Here is a 19633-nt window from a genome sequence, read left to right as displayed (position 1 = left end):
ATAGTCAGATGTGACACTGAGCACCTTTCCTTTATTTCGAACGGACCATGAATCAGAACTTACAGGTAAAAAAAATATACGTTCCTATTTTACACACAAATACGAGTAGGTTCATTAGAAGAGTGACTGCATCGTACAGCATTGTGTACTTCATTACACGTAAAACAAACAGAGCATTAAAACTGTAAACCATGATTCGATACTGTACAGCTACTTACCCCCGTGGAACAAAAAAAAAACACCCCTCATCATGTCACGTCACATGAAGCAGAACAGAGATAGCTTTTTTACCCTTTTTCGATGAGCACAGTGCATATACAAAGTGGAACGTCGTGTAGTCTACAAACGCAGGCTTTCCGAAAACGTTCCTTTTTCTAAACGTTCTCTCTTTTGAAAAAGCACTAATAAAATCAGCACAGCTGATCTTTAAAAAATGAATTAAAATTCCCTAAATATGGGCATTTCATAAAAAAGAAGACACCAACAGACACTGGATATGAGGCTTATATTCAGTATATAAACAAAAGATTGTGGACACCTGACCATAAGATTTCTATGTGAATCTTTTTATCCAAATTCACTCTGTTTGCTGTTATGATAACCTCCATTTTTCTGGAAAGATGTTTGATTTATGGAGATTCGTCCCACAAGTGCGGTTCTGATGTAGATGACGTGAGAAGGCCTGGGGTGCAATCAGCATTCCAATTCATCCCAATAGGAGAAGATCTTCATGGAGATGGCTTGGTGCACTAGGGCGTTGTCATGCTGGAACAGGTTTAGATGTTGGGAAAAAATCATCTTATACAGTTGGGTCCAACAACATAATGCTAGAAAAGGTGCCATAATACTTTTGTCCATATGGAGTTTTGAATATGAGTCAGTAATTGGGAATAAGTTGGCGATTACTGCCTGTGTCTTTACTATACAGCTGTGACTCGGAATTCTTTCAGTGTAGGGATTAACGCTGGATTTGGGAAATCCGGGTCTTTCTTTCCCTAATAAGGCTGCAGCAGTAAAACACCAGGCGCTGAAACGAGATAAAGTGCTCGTTTAAAAAACAAAACAAAAAAAAAAACGACACGCCGATCCGTTTCCGAACAAACAGGATTCGGGATCGTTCACAAGAATAAAAGCTCATCCCCAAAAAACCCCCGTGTTCAAATACTGATAACACTTGAGATTCTGTGCTGTGCTTCCAAACTAAACAAATCTCGCTGTTGTGGGTTGCTGTGGCTTTGGTGTGCTGCGGCATATTTCAAAAGCTTTTAAAGACCATTATTCCTGAAGGAGTCATTGTTTATTGTTCTAATCCAGGCTGGAAGAAACTTCCTGCACGACAATGCTTTCAAAATATGCCTTCTGAGAACATATTTGTGTGTATAAACATGTGTGTGTGTGAGAGAGAGAACACATGTTCAGGTTGTATTTGCTGGAAGAAAATTCAGCACAGGATCGCTGGAAAAGCCAAAGAAAATGGATGGTGTGTTCGATTAGCAGATTATAGTATGAAGAAGATTCCCTTAATGCTACTGATGACTGGACCTTCGCTGTTCCCTTCCTTATAGATCATGTTACTGTTGGAAAGTATCACATCATCATCACGTGAATAGTGCTGCTGCTGGTTACAGCAAAGAGAAGCATTAAACAAAGAAATGCCCTTTAGGTTTCTCTCTCTAGCTCACACACACACACACACACACACACACACACACACACACACACTTATTTTATTCGTACTATCCCTATAATCTATGCCCTCCCTACCCCAGCCTTCACTCGAGTAACCAAAAAAAACCTTTTGGCTTTAGTCAGATATTCCCCCTCCCAAAAGCATGACCTCAGAATAGCCACCCCACCCAACCCCACCCCAAACAAACATCTCTCACACTCACACACACACACACACACACACTAATCCCCTGCATGTGTCTCTAGATCCGTCAGAAGCACGTTGCCGTCCGAGTCTGTGGTCTGCGATCTGTAAAAGGCGCTTCCGAGCGACGGAAGCCTCCGGAAGCCCAGCGTGTTTCTCTTGTAGATAAACCACAACACTCCAGCTATCACGGCGAAGAACAATATGGCCACTAAGACGGCAGCTGGAACAACTCCGTGGTGCAGGGCTGGAACAGGAAAAAAAAGTCATTCGTTTGTTTTCAACATATCAATTTTTCTCCTCTAAATCAATTTCACAGTTCTGGACCTATTTAAGTCGCAAAAAAAGCACAGGAACGCAGGGCGAATCACGCCTTTCTCAACAGCATGCCATCAGAACGATATAAAAACAAGATTATAATCATCCCTTCGCACAGACAATCTCACAATTATTCACTAAAGTGTGAAGTCTCTCTGTGCATTCGTGCATCATCGTGTTCTGAGAGCCTTTTATTTCGAGCTGAAACATTCGGCTGAAACGCAGGGAGATCAATAAGGCGGCTGAGACTTGCGAATGATGAAATTTGCCCTAACGTAATCAAATAGCGTGCTCAAGTGTAAGTGCGGTGAAGGCTAGCAAGCAAAACGAGAGAGCTTTTACCCGTTAGCGGCTCCACCTCGACCTCTTGGATGGGCCCTGTCGATAAGACAAAAGAATAAAAACAACATACACATCGTCGTAAAATCGCTTGGGTTTAGAAAACGGCATTAATTATTAGATAATTATAGTAAAGAAAATATATACAGTATTCTGTATTATGTTTCTGGATCATTTTAAAAGCTGGGGGGAAAATGATCGACTTTGCAAATCAATGAAACAAAAATACTAATTCCAATATCTTGAAGATGTACAGATGTAGACGCAAATGCAAAGGTCCGAGGTCATTAGAATGTGTTTGCACCTGAATGTGTTTTGCATATGAAGCCAAGCCTGTTTGTACAGTCGACCAGGAGCCACTGGGCGTCTGATACCCGCGTCGAGACACACGTGTCTGCGTTCATCTGCCTCGGATCCGGAGCCTTCAGGCGCCAGTTTGTGTAGTCCAGCGAGGAGCCGTCCAGCCAGCTTAAAGCATCCTCTGCGAAATGGAACGTTTTATTACATTTTACACATCATTTTCTACTGTTTCGTTATAATAAATTGAGACTCTTTAAAAATGGTCAATTCCAGTACCCTGGACAGTTCTTTTAGTTTTCTGTTTGGGTATCACTTTTATCTGGAACAAAAAAGGGTTGCTAATTAAACCCCTTCTTTTTTTTATTTTAAAGAAAGTTAGAACCCTTAACTATCATACAAACCCACTTTTTTAAAAGCTGGAACCCTCAACCACCCTAGGAACCCCATTAAAAAAATGTAAACCCTTATCCATCATAAAAACCCTTGCAATACCCTTGTTTTTTGGAAGTACAATGAACTCCATCTTAAAGTTAATCATCTTTCTTACTGTCCATGTTGTAAAAAATCCCCAGCCAGACAGTCTCGGAGCCGTCATAAAAGTTCTTCATGTGTTCCAAGAAGAAGCGGTTCTCCTCCTCGTCTCGGATCGTCAACACATCAGAAGAATTGTCTGGTGATTACAGAACCAACACTTAGTATATGGCACACAAAATACCAGAAGAATTATATAAATCTGCTGCAACAAAGAACAGAATAGATGCTCTTCGCTTCATGGACACCAGGCGGCGCACTTGTAACATGACTGCAGTACGCATGGGTTGCACTACCTTTTTTCCTGCAGTGTTCTCTGGCTTCCTCTAGAGACATTCTAAAGACCAAAGACTCGAAATTATAGCAGCTTCCACGGAACTTCACCCAGGTCTCAGGGCAAACCACCTCAGAGGAGAACGCTATACTTTCTGTATGGAGAAGAAAGAATGATAAAGATGCTCAGGGGGAGACAAGCACTAATAGAAATAAAGAAGAAAGGAAAATTTTGAGAAGAGAAGAGAAGGAAGAAAAAGAGAATGAATGAGAAAAGAAGAGAAAAAAGAGAAAAGAAAATGAGAAGAGAAAAGAAGAGAATAGAATGAAAAGAGAAAAGAAGAAAAAGGATGATGAAAAGATAACGAAGGAGAAGAAAAAGAGAAGAGAAAAATGAATGAAAAGAGATGAGAATGGAGGAGAAGAGAAAAGAAAAGAAAAGAAAAAGAGAAAATAGAGAAGAGAAAGGAAAAATTACAAAGAGATAAAAATGAAGGAGAAGAAAAAGAGAAGATAATGACAGAAAATAAGAATGAAAAGAGAAGAGACGAGAAGAGTAGAGAAGAAGAGAAGAGAAGAAATGAGAAGAGAAGAGACGAGTAGAGAAGAGTAGAGAAGAGAAGAGAAGAGAAGAGAAGAGAAGAAATGAGAAGAGACGAGAAGAGTAGAGTAGAGTAGAGTAGAGTAGAGTAGAGTAAAGAAGAGAAGAAAGGAGAAGAGAAGAAATAAGAAGAGACGAGAAGAGTAGAGAAGAGAAGAGAAGAGAAGAGAAGAGAGGAGAAGAGAAGAGACGAGAAGAGTAGAGAAGAGTAGAGTAGAGTAGAGTAGAGAAGAGAAGAGAAGAGAAGAGAAGAAGAGAAGAGAAGAGAAGAGAAGAGAAGAGAAGAGAAGAGGCAGGACATTTCTCTCACTAGGTGGCGGTGTGTAGCAGAGGGCTCCTGTAAGAGGCATGTTACAGTCAGCTCTTTTCCAGTCACCGCTGATGTCGATAAACACACAGTTTCCCAACATGACAGAATCGTCCTCGTTGTTTTCCGCCGTGTCCCAGTGCGTAAACATATTATTACTTCCGTCGATCCAGCGATAATTGATGCCGTCCTGCAAAAGGGGGAGATGTTCAGTGTCCTCAAACACACACGTGTACAAATGCGTCCTGTACTACATACTTACATCCTGACTCAAAAGTCCGATCCAGTGTGGAGCTCCCAGACGGTTGACCAGGACAGTGAGGTACGCCTGATGAAACGGGTCAGTGATGCTCACGAGCTTTGCATTTTTCTCCACACAAGCAGTCAGGGCCTGGTACCAGCTCATGTTGCCACGGACAACGCGGTAACTCCGGTTCTTGTACTCGGACACTTCGAGGGAGGCGGGGCCAGGATACAAGTGCGCGGGACGTTTGGTTTTGTCTGAGTTGGTGGAAAAAAGGGGACATTTCCATCTTACGCGTTCATGTGATCAAACAGTAGAGATACACAAATCCATTGAATCACATGATCACACCTTGTGGTTTCTGACACACAAATCCGTAGCCACTCTGAGTGCACTTCTCCTTGTACCACTTCCCAGTAAAGTGAAAGTTGTGAGTATTGGACAGGACAGTGCACAATGGTTCGATTCCTTCGCTCAACCACTCATCCTGCAACACACACACACACACACACACACACACACACACACAGTCCAATCACATGCGTTTAAATACACTCAATCGTGAAACAAATCTCCACATACATTATCGGAGTGCTCGGGTTCTTCGGGAGACCAATTAGTGTAGGTAACAGGCTTCCCATTGGTCCACTGCATGGTGTCTCCATCCTTCAAGCCGATCCAAATTCCATCAGACTGGCCGTGAAGCAGCATGGTGATATAAGCTTCAAAGAAAAGAAATAATCCTCCATCATCATTTTAAATTCTACAATCCAGATTCTGATGTTAAGTGACCTCACCTTGTTCGATCTCATTCTCGATTGTACCGAGCATGCCTTGGAAGCCGGAGCAGATGGACTGAGCATCTGCCCAGCTCTTCCCCTGGTCTGGATGGGATGGGAGATGCAGCAACAGACACTGGGGGGGTGTCAGAAAAAGAGTTTGATAAAAAAAAAAACTCATGGGCAAATGGTGTCGAAAAAACCAACATGATTGACGCTTGATTAACTGTATGAAGTTTCACCTTGTGGCCGAAGTAAAACCAGTTTTCTGGGCAGGCGCCAATGAAGTGAGGCTCCCGCTGGGTCTCAACCAGCGACGCGGTCCTGCGCTTACACACGTAACCGTGAGGATCCATGCAATGTCCTGTTGACCACGCCCCTGTAGAGAACGCAGAGTGAGATTGTGCTTTGGTTCGGTGTATGAGAAGGTTTCAGTGCTGCTTACCAGTCGTGGACATAAAGACGCAGTATTGTCCAGATCGTCTCGAAAGCTTTCCACTTTTCCAGTTCTCATAATCCAGAGCCGTTCCATCAGACCAACTGTAGAACACAGAGACACAAGCAAGTGATCAGAAGAATCAGGTAAGTAAGAATGACATAAATCTAATCCATGCTGGACCAACATAGAAGTTCAATAAAGAACTATGTTGGTCACCAAATACGGACCAACATAGATTTCTTCATTAGAAAAATACCAATATGCAAAATCACCTGAAGCCTTCATGTGCACTGTTAGCTGAGAGACCAATCCACCAATCTTGAGCACTAGAAGCAGCCTAAAAAAAAAGAAAAATCAAGTGGTCTTTCACACCCATTACAACTCCAGGATACACTAAACATCTGGTCTACAACCCACCATGAAGGTATGAAGTTCTTGCATTTGGAGAAATTCTCTACTGTACAAGGTGGTTTCAAAAAGGTTAGAGACTAGTTTTATATCACACCACAAGATTGCAGCACAAGGCTGCACACACAGTCACAGGGAGCACCGACCTTCATAAGTCAGTGTACAGTGGTGCTTTCTGACCATGGGGACTATTTTGAAGGTGATAGTGTGCTAACTATAGATATGTGAAGTACTTTCAAGAAAACAGCTTGTCTTGAAACCTATTGATACCAAATCATTCCAAGATGCGGAAAAAGAGAAAGAGATTCCACTCTGGTATGAGTGTGTTTACTTACTTTCATCATGCGTTCTTTGACGAAAGCCAGTTCCTCTTTGGAGTGTAAGGACAGCAAGTCTGCTCCCATCATCTTACACACGAACAACACGATTTCCCACGGGAATGCCTGACTGGCCAAGAAGTACTCAGCTCCACGGTAGAACACCCACGGCTCATTCTCTACACGGTGGAGATATAATGTTAGCTATGCTTACAACCACTTTGATCAGCAACATTTCTTGGCTGATACGAACCAAAAAAGCGAGACCTATCATTCTTGTGTATGAATCAATCTCCAGACATCTCCAAAATCTAGTGGAACATCTTCTCAAAGTTATGATGGCAGCAAATGGGGACCGTATGTGAAACGGGACGTTGAAGAATCACAAAAACCTTCGGAACAGGATTCACTTGTCCTGTACATATGTTCTGAACGTGCACGTTTGTGATTATAATTTCTGATTCTGATATTACATGGGGTCAATATGGACAATTCTACAACAAGTGATGAACATGTGAGTGTGTGCGTGTGTGTGTGTGTGTGTGTGTGTGTGTGTGGGGGTATTTGGGGCAACTCGTTACTTCCTTATATCATTTTCTCGTTACTACACGGTTATTTCATGTTATCAATCAAAAATCGAAGACACAACTTTTATTACAGTCTGCATGCACTGCTGGTTCACTTACGGTTGTTGTACCAATAAGGCTTTGTTAACGTCACACCTGAAGAGGAACAAAAACAAGTCTTAGTCATGCAATCATGATGTCAAATTTACACTATTTGGACAAATGTATTGGGACACCTGACATTTCCAGCCATATGTGCTTTTTCCCCAAACTGTTAGCACAAAATTAAAAACGTACGATTATACATCTTTGGATGTTGTGGAATGAATTTTTTCTCCACTTAAGTCCTGAACCTATTGAACACCTTTGGGATAAATGTGATCGTTGACGGCATCTGAGGCCTCCTCACTTCACCTGAATTTACTAACGTCCTTGTGTTCGAATGAGCACAAATTACCACAAATCTAGTGAAACATCTACCTGGAGGATTGGCGCAAACAGCATGGAGACCAAATGTGGAATGGGATGTTCAATCTAATGCTCAGGTGTCCATACAGTTTTGTCCATATATATGTAATGCTAGAAATATGGTGTCTAACACACGCATATGGACAATCTGAAACCCACCTCTGGGCACCTTGCAGATCCATTCATGTTTGGCGTCGCAGGGTCGAGGTGTGAGAGTGTTGGTTAGATCGCTGTACACCGCGCAGTCGTGAGTGCTCAAATCCTCGTTCTTGTCCTCTAGGAAGGATTTCACCATCTACAACAGACAAGCTTTGGAGCTAATTCCATTCACTTGCAAAGAGAGGCATGAACTTACAAAAGCGTCAAAGCAAAGATCATGCACAAAATATATCCATTTCTTCATCTCTTCCTCCTGCTCCTCACCGGTGTCCCATCTGACCACTCCCAGGCTCCGGCAGACTGCGGATCTCTTTTAGTGAATCCGACCCAGAACCAACGACCCTCTGTACTGGAAGAGAAGAAGAGAAAACATGGACAGACAGACCAAATGAGAGAAGAAGGAGCAGAAATCTTTTGTCCCTGCAACAAAAAAAAGAAACGCATAATGAAATGTCACAGTGTGAACCAACCTTTCGAACATCTTTGTCAGGAGCTGTTTGACAAATGCCTGGTCCTCGTAATAGTGAAAGCTGGCGAGGTCTGCTCCAAGAGCCCGGCAGAAAAACTCGGCTTCGGCCCACGAGCGCTGCATCAAGATCTTCTCGTTGTGGTACACCTGGGAATCAATCCGAACGTCAGGACGTTTCAGAGAATGCGATGTAAAAAGTAGAGAACCTCACACAGAAGGTTCTGGTCAGATAGAGGAGGAACAATGTGCAGTCCGGGTTAATGATCAAATTTCTTGTATCATAGAGACCGGAATACATTTCAGACCTTGTAGCAGTGATGCAGACTGGGATGACTCTCCCATCCGTCGTGACAGGGCGTCAACAGGTCAACATGCGATGTAGGAACGAGGGCATCTGGGTAGCTGGTGATGCTCTGCTCGCACACTGCTAAGGCTTTGTAGGAATTGCAGTTCTTCACCTCCCAGTGTCCGAGACGCTGTCCTCCGTTCATCGCCACACAGCCTCCACCGGTCACTACTACAAAACATATTCACATCTGATTACAATCCACACCACAGTCCCCACGCTCTATCATACATCGTAGCCGAGGGTTTGATTCCAGCACTGCTCACGCACAGGGCTGATGGCGGTTCCAGTTGGTGTAGCTCAGAGGTGCTGTCATTCCGTTCTGCATCAACCAATGATAATCCCCAGTCCTGTTCTGGTCCTGGAGCGCGGTCCAATAAAACTGCGGCACAGAATCGTTCCTTGCGCTAATCAGGCTGTTCAGAAATGCTTGCTCGAATCTGCGTAACCATAAAAAAATAAGGTACTGCTTTGAAAAGACGATTTTGGCATTGAAATACAGAATAATACAGAAAAAAAAAAAAAAAAACGACGAGGTACCTGTCCTCGACATCAACAAGAGAGGATTTGCAGTAATATCCCTTCACCGCATCGTTGAAGGTCTGCTCCTGGTCTGCGATCTTGTAGCAGGAGTTTCCCTTCCTCTTCCAGCCCTTTAATTACAGATTCGTTCGAGCAACACTATGAAAACGAGGCACTTACAAGGAGACTCCGTGAGCACCTTTGTTTATAAAACACACTCGCATCTGCTACACTTTTACTATTTAGAAAAATGACCAATAATTTGTGACTGATTTGATTGATTTCTCGTCGCCAAACTGTTTCTAAGACCTTAGTGATCAGATCCCAACATCTACTTCCTGTCCTCATGCATATTAAATCGAATTACAAAGGTTCCACTGTTACTCAGAACATAGACAGAAATACCCCAATACACTCAAATGCATGTTTTCTTCGAATCATATTCAGGCACATGGTACGAAGGCCCCTGACCGTGTCCATCTGGTGGATGCCAACTAGCTGTTGAGAAATAAGGAGTTTTTAGGGTAGGTTCTGCTTCAGGGGTCAGTAGGAGAGGGCAGATCTCCATCAAGCTGCCTGACTTTGTTTTCACAACTGCTCTTCATTTGGCCATGATTACACTGACCCTCACACACACACACACACACACACACATGAACATACTGCCTGTAACATAAACTAGCCTGAAATGATCTCGAGCCATCTGCCACCATTTACTTACTGTCTCTTTTACGTCTCAAATGATGCACCAGTGGATTATGCACTGTAAATGCCAGTATGTGTGCGAGGACGTATGTCTCTGCCTTCACAATTCATTCTGGATTCACACACTGTCTTCTTTTGTCTCTGGGCATGTTGCCGCCCATGTTAGTTTGTCATTCTCTGACAATCTCTGTCACGATGCCAATTCCTTGCCTAGTTAAATTTCAGGCTGACACATGTCAACTACTGAATCGGACTATTGTTTCTCTCTGTTACCCCATCCTACAGGCTCTCCCACCCCACTTTTTTGTTCCCTCTAAACTCCTAGAGACCTGCACAGACCCTGTATTTGTACCAGAAACCACCCTGTACCACTCTGCAAATCAGTGTGTCTCCATGCACAGGAAAATAAAAAAGCATCCAGATTGGTCATGTGATCAGAAAAGTAATGGCAGTCATTTATTCATTTGTTTACTTATTTGTCTCAAGGAATGAGAAATGGCCATGTGGACACAACAAGCCATCACAACTATGCAAGGTGGGATGGTGGGAACAAAAACCGTGAGAACTTTAGTGATGTTCTGAGGTGGCTATAGTACGACTATAGATGCTAGGTGCTTTGTCTGGAATCTATGCTCTTCATCACAACATGAAGCATGAACAGGGGAGGTGGTTGCTTAGTGATTAAGGCATTGGCATTTGGATTCAAAGGTTGTGAGTTCAAATCAAAACCACACCGAGCTGCTACTCCTGGGCTCCTGAGCAAGGCCCTTAATCCCATAACTGCTCAGCTGTATGAATGAGATCATAGTTGAAAAAAATAATATTATTTGCTGTGTATAACCTCAGAGCAGCCTTCATCCCATTCTCCAGTTGGGTGCAGGGGTACAAGACCAACAGAGCGACAAATGGCTGGATGCATCTCCTCACACTCTGCAAACTCCCAGTTTCCGTTCTGCAACACACAAACACACGCAAATACTAAAGCTATCACAATCACTTAATCGATTTATTAACCAATCAATAGCAATGCTAGGTGATTTTAGCTACAGAACAATCATTGTATTAATAATTACCGAGGTGGTATAAAAAAGTTTCGAAACTAGTTTTGTAACAGTCCAACAGATGGCAGCACAAGGCTGCACGCAGTCACATGGAGCGCTGGCCTTCATAGGTGTGTACATCGAAAGCTGTGCAAATGGTGCTGTCCTGGCCACGTGCGTTACCACGTCTGCTCTTCTGACCCCGTGCCCCGTGATCATTGTGGAGATCCGCCAGGAATCGCAGAAGGTGCTTGACACGAAAAAAGACTTCCAGGACACATTTCAGAAGTGGCAGGAACTCTGGGAGCACTGTATTGCTGTGCAAGGGGACTATTTTGAAGGTGATAGGCTGTAAATGTAGATACACACTTTTTGATACCACCTCGTATACCTTATATTCTCAATAATGGGATTCTGAGATGATTAAGAAACGCAATGGTACACCAAGACAGCGCTCAGCGCCGGATCTCACCTTCTTGTCTGCGACAACACACGTGCGCTTGTCTTCACGGCGAGGAGACGGCTGCTGCCGTTGCCAGGGTGTAAGAGTGATGGGTGATCCATCTGACCACTCGACTCTAGGAGAACCAGCCTCCATATGCAAACCAATCCACACCTTTGAGTCAGAAGCTGGAACCCAAATAGAAAACTATAAGGGTTTTTAAATGCTATAGGCATACAATATATTGACACAAGTTTGTGGACATGTTCCACATCTAGTCTCCATTTTCTATTTTATTAAGCTCCACTCTTCTGGGAAGATGTACCACTAGATTTGTGGAGATTTGTGCTCATTAGGAGACAAGTGAATTACTAAAGTTTGGGTCTCCTAATTTAAGTGACTGGAAAATTTCATGCTAGCTCATACCAACAGTTTGGAGAAGAACCACAAATGGCTCAGGTGTCCAAAAACTTTTGTCCAGATAGTGTATCAATAACTCTAACTAATATATAACTAATATACTAATATATATATATGATTATTTAAACTTTTAGGTTAATCAAATTTATGCAACGTTTTTATTACCGTTAATAAGGAGCGCTAGCAATAGCTCCTGCTCAGAGAGAGAATGGACGCTGGCGAGTTGTGCCCCAAGACCCTTGCACGTGGTCGATGAGTTGTCCCAGCTTCCCTTCTCATCCACATAATGATAACAGAAGCCATTGTGATCGACCCAACCGTCGAGACACACAGTCCTCTTATACTGCCAGTTTTCTGAATCAGGAAGTAACACATTACAAGGTCAAATGAAAAGCATAGCTCTTGCTACAGTGTAAATATGTGAAGATGTTCAGACTGCAGGTGGGCTTTAGCTGGTTGGTCCTGTAGAACATTCACAGACGTTCTACACTCAGGATAGCATGGGAAAAGTATTATAATGTTGTGTTGAGTATTTGCTTTTACAGATGATGGAGTTTAGCGCAGTTTAGAAGTATTTTCTCTCTGACTACAGAATCAGAAATCATTTAATCTTTGCATCCAAATACGACATGGATGGATGGATGGATGGATGGATTTAGAAATGAAAGAATACATGGTTAAATACTGTATGGTTAAACATAAAGGATGGATGAGTAGGTGGATAATAGTTGATGAATATATTTATGATTAATACATTTATAGATGGTGGGATGAATGGACGGATGAATATTGGTTTAAATAGATAGATAGATGGAAGGATGGATGGATGGATGGATGGGTGGATGACTGGCTGGATGGATAAAAATATAGATGGTAAAATAAATGCTTGAATAGATGGATGGATAAATGGATGGATGGGTGGATGGATGGATGGATGGATGGATGGATGGATGGATGGATGGATGGATAAATGGATGGATGGGTGGATGGATGGATGGATGGATGGATGGATGGATGGATGGATGGGTGGACAGATTTAGGAATAAATGGATACATGGTTAAATAAGTGGTTAAATGTATAGATGGATGGATGGATGATGGATATATCATTGAATAAATGTATGAATGGTGGGATGGATGAATAAATATTGGTTCAAATGGATGGACAGATGGATGAATGGGTGAATGGAGGGATAATGGATTCATGAATGAAAGCATAAATAGATGGATGGATGGACGGGTGGGTGGATGGATTTAGAGATAAATTGATGTGTTTAAATATTTGCTCGAATGTATAGATGGATGGACGAGTGGATGAACGGATAGATGATGGATATATTGTTGAATAAAAGTATGGATGCTGGGTGAATGAATAAATATCGCTTTAAATGGATGGAGGGGCAGATGAATGAGTGGATGAGTAAATGGAGGGCTAATGAATGCAATCATTTATATTGGAATGGATGGAGGGATAGATTGGTGAAAATATAGAAAAATGGATGAATAAATGAATAAAGTGATGGATGAAATATGGATAGATGAATAGATGGATCTGGTGTGTATTATTGAATGTATAGATCATTCTGATGAGTATAGATTTGATGTGAATGAAAGCATAAATGGACAGATAGAGGGACGGATGGAAGGATGGATGTATGTATACATACATGGATAAACTCAGGTAGGTGGTTAGATAGATAGATAGATAGATAGATAGATAGATAGATAGATAGATAGATAGATAGATAGATAGATAGATAGATAGATAGATAGATAGATAGATGGATGAACAGATGAATAAGTAAATCAGACTTGTTACCAATAGGCTCGGCTCTCCTGCTGTTGTGTGTTTTCTTGCAGATGTATGGCAAAGCGGATTCACAGGACAAGCTCTGCCAGTGCCCCTTCCCCACATCCGAGTTAAACACCCCACACAGCTTATTCTGCCCCACCACGACTGACATCATGTCTGACCACAGCGGAAAAGTGGAAAAAGAGGGGAAATAGGAATTATAGGGTGAATAATCGACACACACTGAATTCCAAATATCTTCCTATTCACTATACATATACTCAAAAAGTATTCTCTCTGACCTGAAGTATACTGCAGCAAAGAGAATGGAGATCCATCTGCCCACTGCCACCCCCCATCGTGACTAAGGTGGTTCAGCCCGGTCCAGACGATCACCCCCATGTCTGCAAGTCTGTCTGTGAAGAGAAATTATGCAGTTTTCTGCCTTCAGATGCATTAATTATGCAGAAACATGCACCTTGTGTGTGTGTGTGTGTGTGTGTGTGTGTGTGTGTGTGTATACCTTTGATGTAGCTGTGCTCTGCAGCGTGTGTGATGGACAGAAGACTGGCTCCCTGTGACTGACAGGAAGTGAGCGCTTGGCTCCAGGTGAGCAGAGAGTACAAGTTAAACTGATAACAGGCTTTCAGGTCGGTGCTGTTCTCCCAAAATGAATCACAACCAGAACCTGTGAAATACACAAAGACAAAGTTCAATCAATAACTTGCAATATACAATATATGGACAAAAGTATTGAGACACCTGTCCTACCACAAAGCTGGAGGCACACGATTCTTTAGGACGTCTTCGGATGCGGATCTTGAGTGGCCTGTTATAGAGCTCTGATCTACACCCCTACTGAACACCTTTGGGATGAAGGTGAACCGTGACTGCACCCCAGGCCTCCTCACCTTCTTACCTACATTAGGACCTGACTTTACTACCACCCTTGTGGCTGATGAACACAAATATCCACATTCCAAAATCTAGAGGAACCTCCTCCCGGATGAGTGGAGGGAATTATAAGAGCTCTTATAATAACCTCCACTATTCTGGGAAGATGTTCCACTAGATTTTGTGGACATTTCTGCCAATTTAGGTGAGGTGAGGTGGTGAGGTGGTACAGACAGCACTCACATTCATCCCAAAGGGGTTTACAGTTCTATAGCAGGCCACTGAAAATCTTCCACTCCAAGCTATTGAAAGCATGCAAGTTTGAAGTACACGTGAAGAAAACATTACATTCTACAACATCCATAGACGTGTAGAATTGTGCAACTTTTTGGTAACAACTTGGAAAATAATTAGATGTCCCAATACTTTTGCCTATATAGTGTATATACACCACCCATGCACCAAAGCAGAAGATTAACATTTATAGAATTTGATCCTCTAATTGAAAATTCCAACGCTATTGGACGACACACGTAATAAATCCGGTCATAAAGTGTTACGGCGTGTACCTGCAGTCGGACAGAATCCCCACTTATGGTCCTGGTCGTATCTGCTGGTGGTGGCGCACCAGAGGTGCTGATCCTCTCTGCCATCTGAAGTACAATCCCAGTACCACTTATCACTGTACTTGAAAGGCAGGGCACATGGCATACCCTGGGCATTCCCGAGGAGAGGGTGGATTTCTACAAAGACAGAAACACACACAAGTTGTGAATTTGAGTTCATTTGACTTTACCTATATGACTTTTATATCTATAAAAACTCAATTTGCCTTCATAGGGGTAAGTACAGGGCGCCTCTCCAAGCTCCCCATAGATCCTCCACTCGTGCATAATGGCCCTCTTTACAGTCACCCGAGAGCCCATGACGACTAGTTTCTTCTGGGTGGCGCCAAACAGTGCATAGCTGTGACAGCGCCACCACATGAAATATAAAGAAGCGTCACAGGTGAACATGCCAACTTCAGACTGCTGGCTCGTCGAGTTGATGCCAAGGCACTTGCTGGCACCGAGGTTAAAGAGGCGATGGCGAGACACCCACTTCCATAATGAGCCGTAGGTTGGGCGATCACAGCTGGCCAGGGAGACCCCTGAAGAGTTGGCGAAGAGGCAGAGACGTAAGGATGCACTCTCAAGAAGGAAGGCACCTTTACCTGTGATGAAGATGAAACACATACGTGCACAGGTTACTAAGAAGAAGCGTAACACAAAAATCTCATGGTCAGCAGTTGGAACCTCAAACAGTCAGAGGTGGTGTCAAAACTTTTGGGGTCTGACGGTGCTAACTGGTGCTATTTAGACCATGTTACCATGGTTGGGATTTTATCACGGAAAGCAAGTTAGAACAAAGAGCAAATGTGAAACTGGACAAATATATGATTATATATATATGATATACGTGAGTGGTCTTCAAAGAGCAACTTCCGCACCCACCCTACTCGCCATATCCAACTCCAGTGGACTTTGCCCTCTTCCCGAAGATGAAGATCCAGCTCAATGCTGGGAGTGGGGACTATTTTGGAGGTGATAGTGTGTCTTCTTCTTCTATTAGTGGGCGCCACAGCGGATCATCCGTCTCCATACCCCCCTGTCCTCTACATCTGTCTCTTTCACACCAACTACCTGCATGTCTTCCCTCACCACATCCACAAACCTCCTCGTTGGTCTTCCTCTTTTTCTCCTTCCTGGTGGCTCCATCCTCAGCATTCTCCTACTGATATACCCCATGTACCTCCTCTGCATATAAAGTACTTTCTTATAAACAGAGCCAGTTTTAAAACCTTTTGATACCACCTCATAGACCTTCACCCAAATGGGAATTCCCAATGGGTAAAGGTTTTGCATGCAAGCCCATGCTAGATAATGCTCAAGACTCAAAAGAGACCGAAATTAGAAAGGACAATGATCCACACAATGATCCACAAAGACAGCGCTGCGAGATCATATTACAGGGTGAGGGGCTTTTCTCTGTCTGTGACATGAAAGTGTAACCGAATACCTAATCTTGTGACAAAAACACAAAGACGCAGCTTCAAACGTGAGCCCTGCGTGTAAAAACCCAGACGGATGATTCAAGGAAAGCTCCTCAATGGTTGGTCTGGGTCTCTGAGACGAGCCCAGAGGTGGAAATATTTGGGTCTGTCTTTACTTCTGACCACTAAATTACATTCTTCACATTCATGCAATTCAGGGACGAGTGTGTGGGGGTGGGGGTGGGGCAAATGGGGAAGTGGAGTGTGTCATACGATAAAAATATGCCAAATAACAACTGTAAGTCGTTCCATTCATGTTTATTTGCTCAGACAGCTCGAGTCTTTATCCACTGACTCATCAGAAATGAAATCATATGTTTTACTGGAAGGGCATGAGCTCAGCACAACACATCTACACTTTATTTTTAATTCTGAAAGACATTTGGCAGGTCTTACATATAGAGAGAGATGAGATACTCTTCACCCCTTTTCTGATGCAATCTGGTCCGATTTTGATTCCTATTTCCTCACAATGAAATTCAATGCAATACAGTACAATGGAAAAATATGATGCTCTGCATTTCAGTATGGTGCAGATTTTTTTTCACTTTTATTACTTTAGTTCACACACTGCAAATGATCAATTTACTCAAGTGCCTTCTGAGTTTTAACGCATGGCCCCTTGAAAAAAAAAACACGTCTTTGTAGCGCAAAAACAAAAAAAAAAGAAAACAAAAACTGTTCTGTCTCCAGGACGATGCAGCTCTACCTCTGCCATGTTAATCTCTACTCTATGTGACTCTTAGGATACGCCTCAGGAGACCCGTTGTGTTGTGATACACTTGAGAAATAGGTAAGTGAGGAGAAATCAATCTACATTTCAAATATTGGTTATAAGTTATTGGTCACTTTCTAGATAATAAAAGTAGAGCATCAACTAAATAATTATATATAAATACATTGTTTTTTACTGATGCAAATATGTTTAAAAAACGATGGATAATGAAACAAATGGCAACTATATATATATATATATATATATATAGTTCATTCTAGCTGCAATAATGAAAGATTCTAAAGTGTGTGTGTGTGTGTGTGTGTGTGTGTGTGTGTGTGTGTGTGTGTGTGTGTGTGTGTGTGTGTGTGTGTGTGTGAGCTTGAGGTTGGGATTAGTTCTCACCACTGACGCCCCTGCTGGATAATGAGTCTCTCACACACATTTTCTGTTTCCTTTTTTCCTTTTGAATGAAACAAGATTGAATGGAGGTGGGAAACAGGAGTAAGAGGGAGAAAGAAAGAGAGAGAGAGAGAGAGAGAGAGAGAGAGAGAGAGAGAGAGAGAGAGAGAGAGCACCACAGCTCATCCTGTTTGCTGTTTGTGCCTCCCATTAAAATGCTGGACAAGCTCCAGATGCCCACTGAGTTTTTCCGTTCTGAAGGCCAGAGTCCATCCATCCATCCATCCATCCAGCCTAATTGCTACACACACCATTTAACTTGCCTTGATATGGTGTGCCATTGAAGAACAATTTCTCAAAACAGAAGATCTGCAAACATGTCATGATGCATCATCACAGCAGACATGAAAATATTAAAACACATTGGGTTCAAATGAATTATTAAAAGATTAGTGATGGTCTTCGTCCATTTTGAGTCTTCACTGTGAAGAATGAGTCTTCTCAAAGAGTAATTCATTCATTTTCTTCTGAGCAACACGTTGCAAAATCTGCCTCGGTTATGTACAGGAAACTGCGCAGTTTAACTGTCGACTCCTGTATTAACAAATCGAGACGACTCATTCCTCCGAGTCCAGTTAAAGACTCGTTCTAAAGGAACAGATCGTCCATGAATGACATCACAACATCTCATGAGTTCTCTTGTCTCGAGTCTTTGTCACATGACTCAAATAGACGCTATGCAGTTATCATACATACTGTATATAGATTATTGGAACCAAGAACCCAATCACACCCAGTCCCCTGACAGCCTATCAGATTGGGCTCAACATCTCAGTGTTTAAAAGTAGGTTAAAGATTCTTGCCCACACACACACACACACACACACACACACACCTTTACATTAATGCTGATTATGTCTGAGGATAAAACAGCAGCAATAATAAGTGGCCATGTATTTTGGTGCGAGAAGCTCAGTAGCTTCTGCACTTCTCCAGGCGCCAGAGATCATGTGAGCGCATTTTGCAGAGCGCAGCAAAAAAAAAAAAAGAGCAGAAGGTCGGAATTGAAAGTGTGAAACAGCGGCCCATGGTGCGGTTCCGAGGCCGCGTTTACACTTCTGTGTTTTTTTTGGGAGAGATCAAAGACTTACTGTGAAGGTCGGAAAGTTGACTTTGCTCCAGAACTTCATGTTGTGTGGAGGCAGCAGGATTAGGATCGGGCGCAGCAGCAGAAGGAGCAGAACTGAAGCTGGTCAGAAGGAAAAGCGCCGTAAACACGGCCCAAACCTCCGCGCAGAACAGCTGCTTAAAAGTTCTACTAAGTGCTCTCATTTCCACAGCTGGATAAACAAGAGTTCCTCCGAGCTGAAAGAAGAGCTCATTCCTGGTCTATGACTTCCCAGTGCAGCTGGAAGGAGCTTCTTGTTTGCTTCTTTCTTTCTTTCTTTTTTCTTTTCCTCTGCAATTTTCCGCAACTTTTTTTGGGGGGGTTTCCTACGTCAGCAGGGCAGGCAGGCAGGAGGCAGCGCCGAGCTGAAGGTCCCCCCGCGGGCTCGACCCGGTTCTGGGCGGGTTCCGCTCTGTCACGCGCGCCTCAAACTTAGAAAGCGCGATCCCGCTTAATCCCTTTTCGATCAGACTTACAATAATCGTCGGTATCAGTACCGATATTTATACACGATATCACTGTCAATATCAACTAAACTTTTGACATTAACCGAATAAAAATGTGAATTATTAATTTTAAAACATTATGAATCGAATTGTATTTATATAATGTTTATTTATGATAATAATATATTTATATAATTATTTTAAATATTATAAAAGAATAATCAAATATATTTTTAATATTATCAAACAAACCATTCA

At 42.6% G+C, this 19633-nt stretch overlaps 1 protein-coding gene across 2 annotated transcripts; it reads right to left on the bottom strand.

Moving 5' to 3' along the window:
• Positions 1-14: 14 nt before the first annotated feature.
• pla2r1 (phospholipase A2 receptor 1) lies at positions 15-19307 on the bottom strand. 2 transcript variants are annotated; one of them, XM_046857286.1, is made up of 31 exons: positions 18913-19304; positions 15385-15765; positions 15122-15295; positions 14182-14346; positions 13961-14074; positions 13686-13835; positions 12032-12220; positions 11477-11634; positions 10806-10916; positions 9278-9390; positions 9008-9177; positions 8697-8908; positions 8393-8538; positions 8187-8271; positions 7923-8058; positions 7416-7451; positions 6748-6908; positions 6277-6341; positions 6011-6105; positions 5808-5944; positions 5584-5701; positions 5369-5508; positions 5138-5273; positions 4805-5043; positions 4546-4732; positions 3658-3789; positions 3378-3500; positions 2835-3011; positions 2534-2569; positions 1890-2120; positions 15-1701 (listed from the first exon to the last, which is right to left on the bottom strand). In XM_046857286.1, exons 1-30 carry the CDS (start codon positions 19091-19093, stop codon positions 1912-1914), a joined length of 4476 nt encoding a protein of 1491 aa, XP_046713242.1. In that variant the 5' UTR covers positions 19094-19304; the 3' UTR covers positions 15-1701; positions 1890-1911. The 2 variants fall into 2 exon arrangements, 1 of the variants encoding a protein (XP_046713242.1); XR_006926895.1 differs by lacking the exons at positions 15-1701; positions 1890-2120; positions 2534-2569 and having other exon boundaries at positions 2870-3011; positions 3378-3502; positions 3659-3789; positions 18913-19307.
• Positions 19308-19633: the final 326 nt, after the last annotated feature.

This window comes from Silurus meridionalis, chromosome 9 (assembly GCF_014805685.1).
Source record: "Silurus meridionalis isolate SWU-2019-XX chromosome 9, ASM1480568v1, whole genome shotgun sequence".
NCBI classification, from domain to species: domain Eukaryota; kingdom Metazoa; phylum Chordata; class Actinopteri; order Siluriformes; family Siluridae; genus Silurus; species Silurus meridionalis.
Note: the sequence above shows the minus strand (reverse complement) of the source record. Positions and strands in the feature narration are given on the sequence as shown.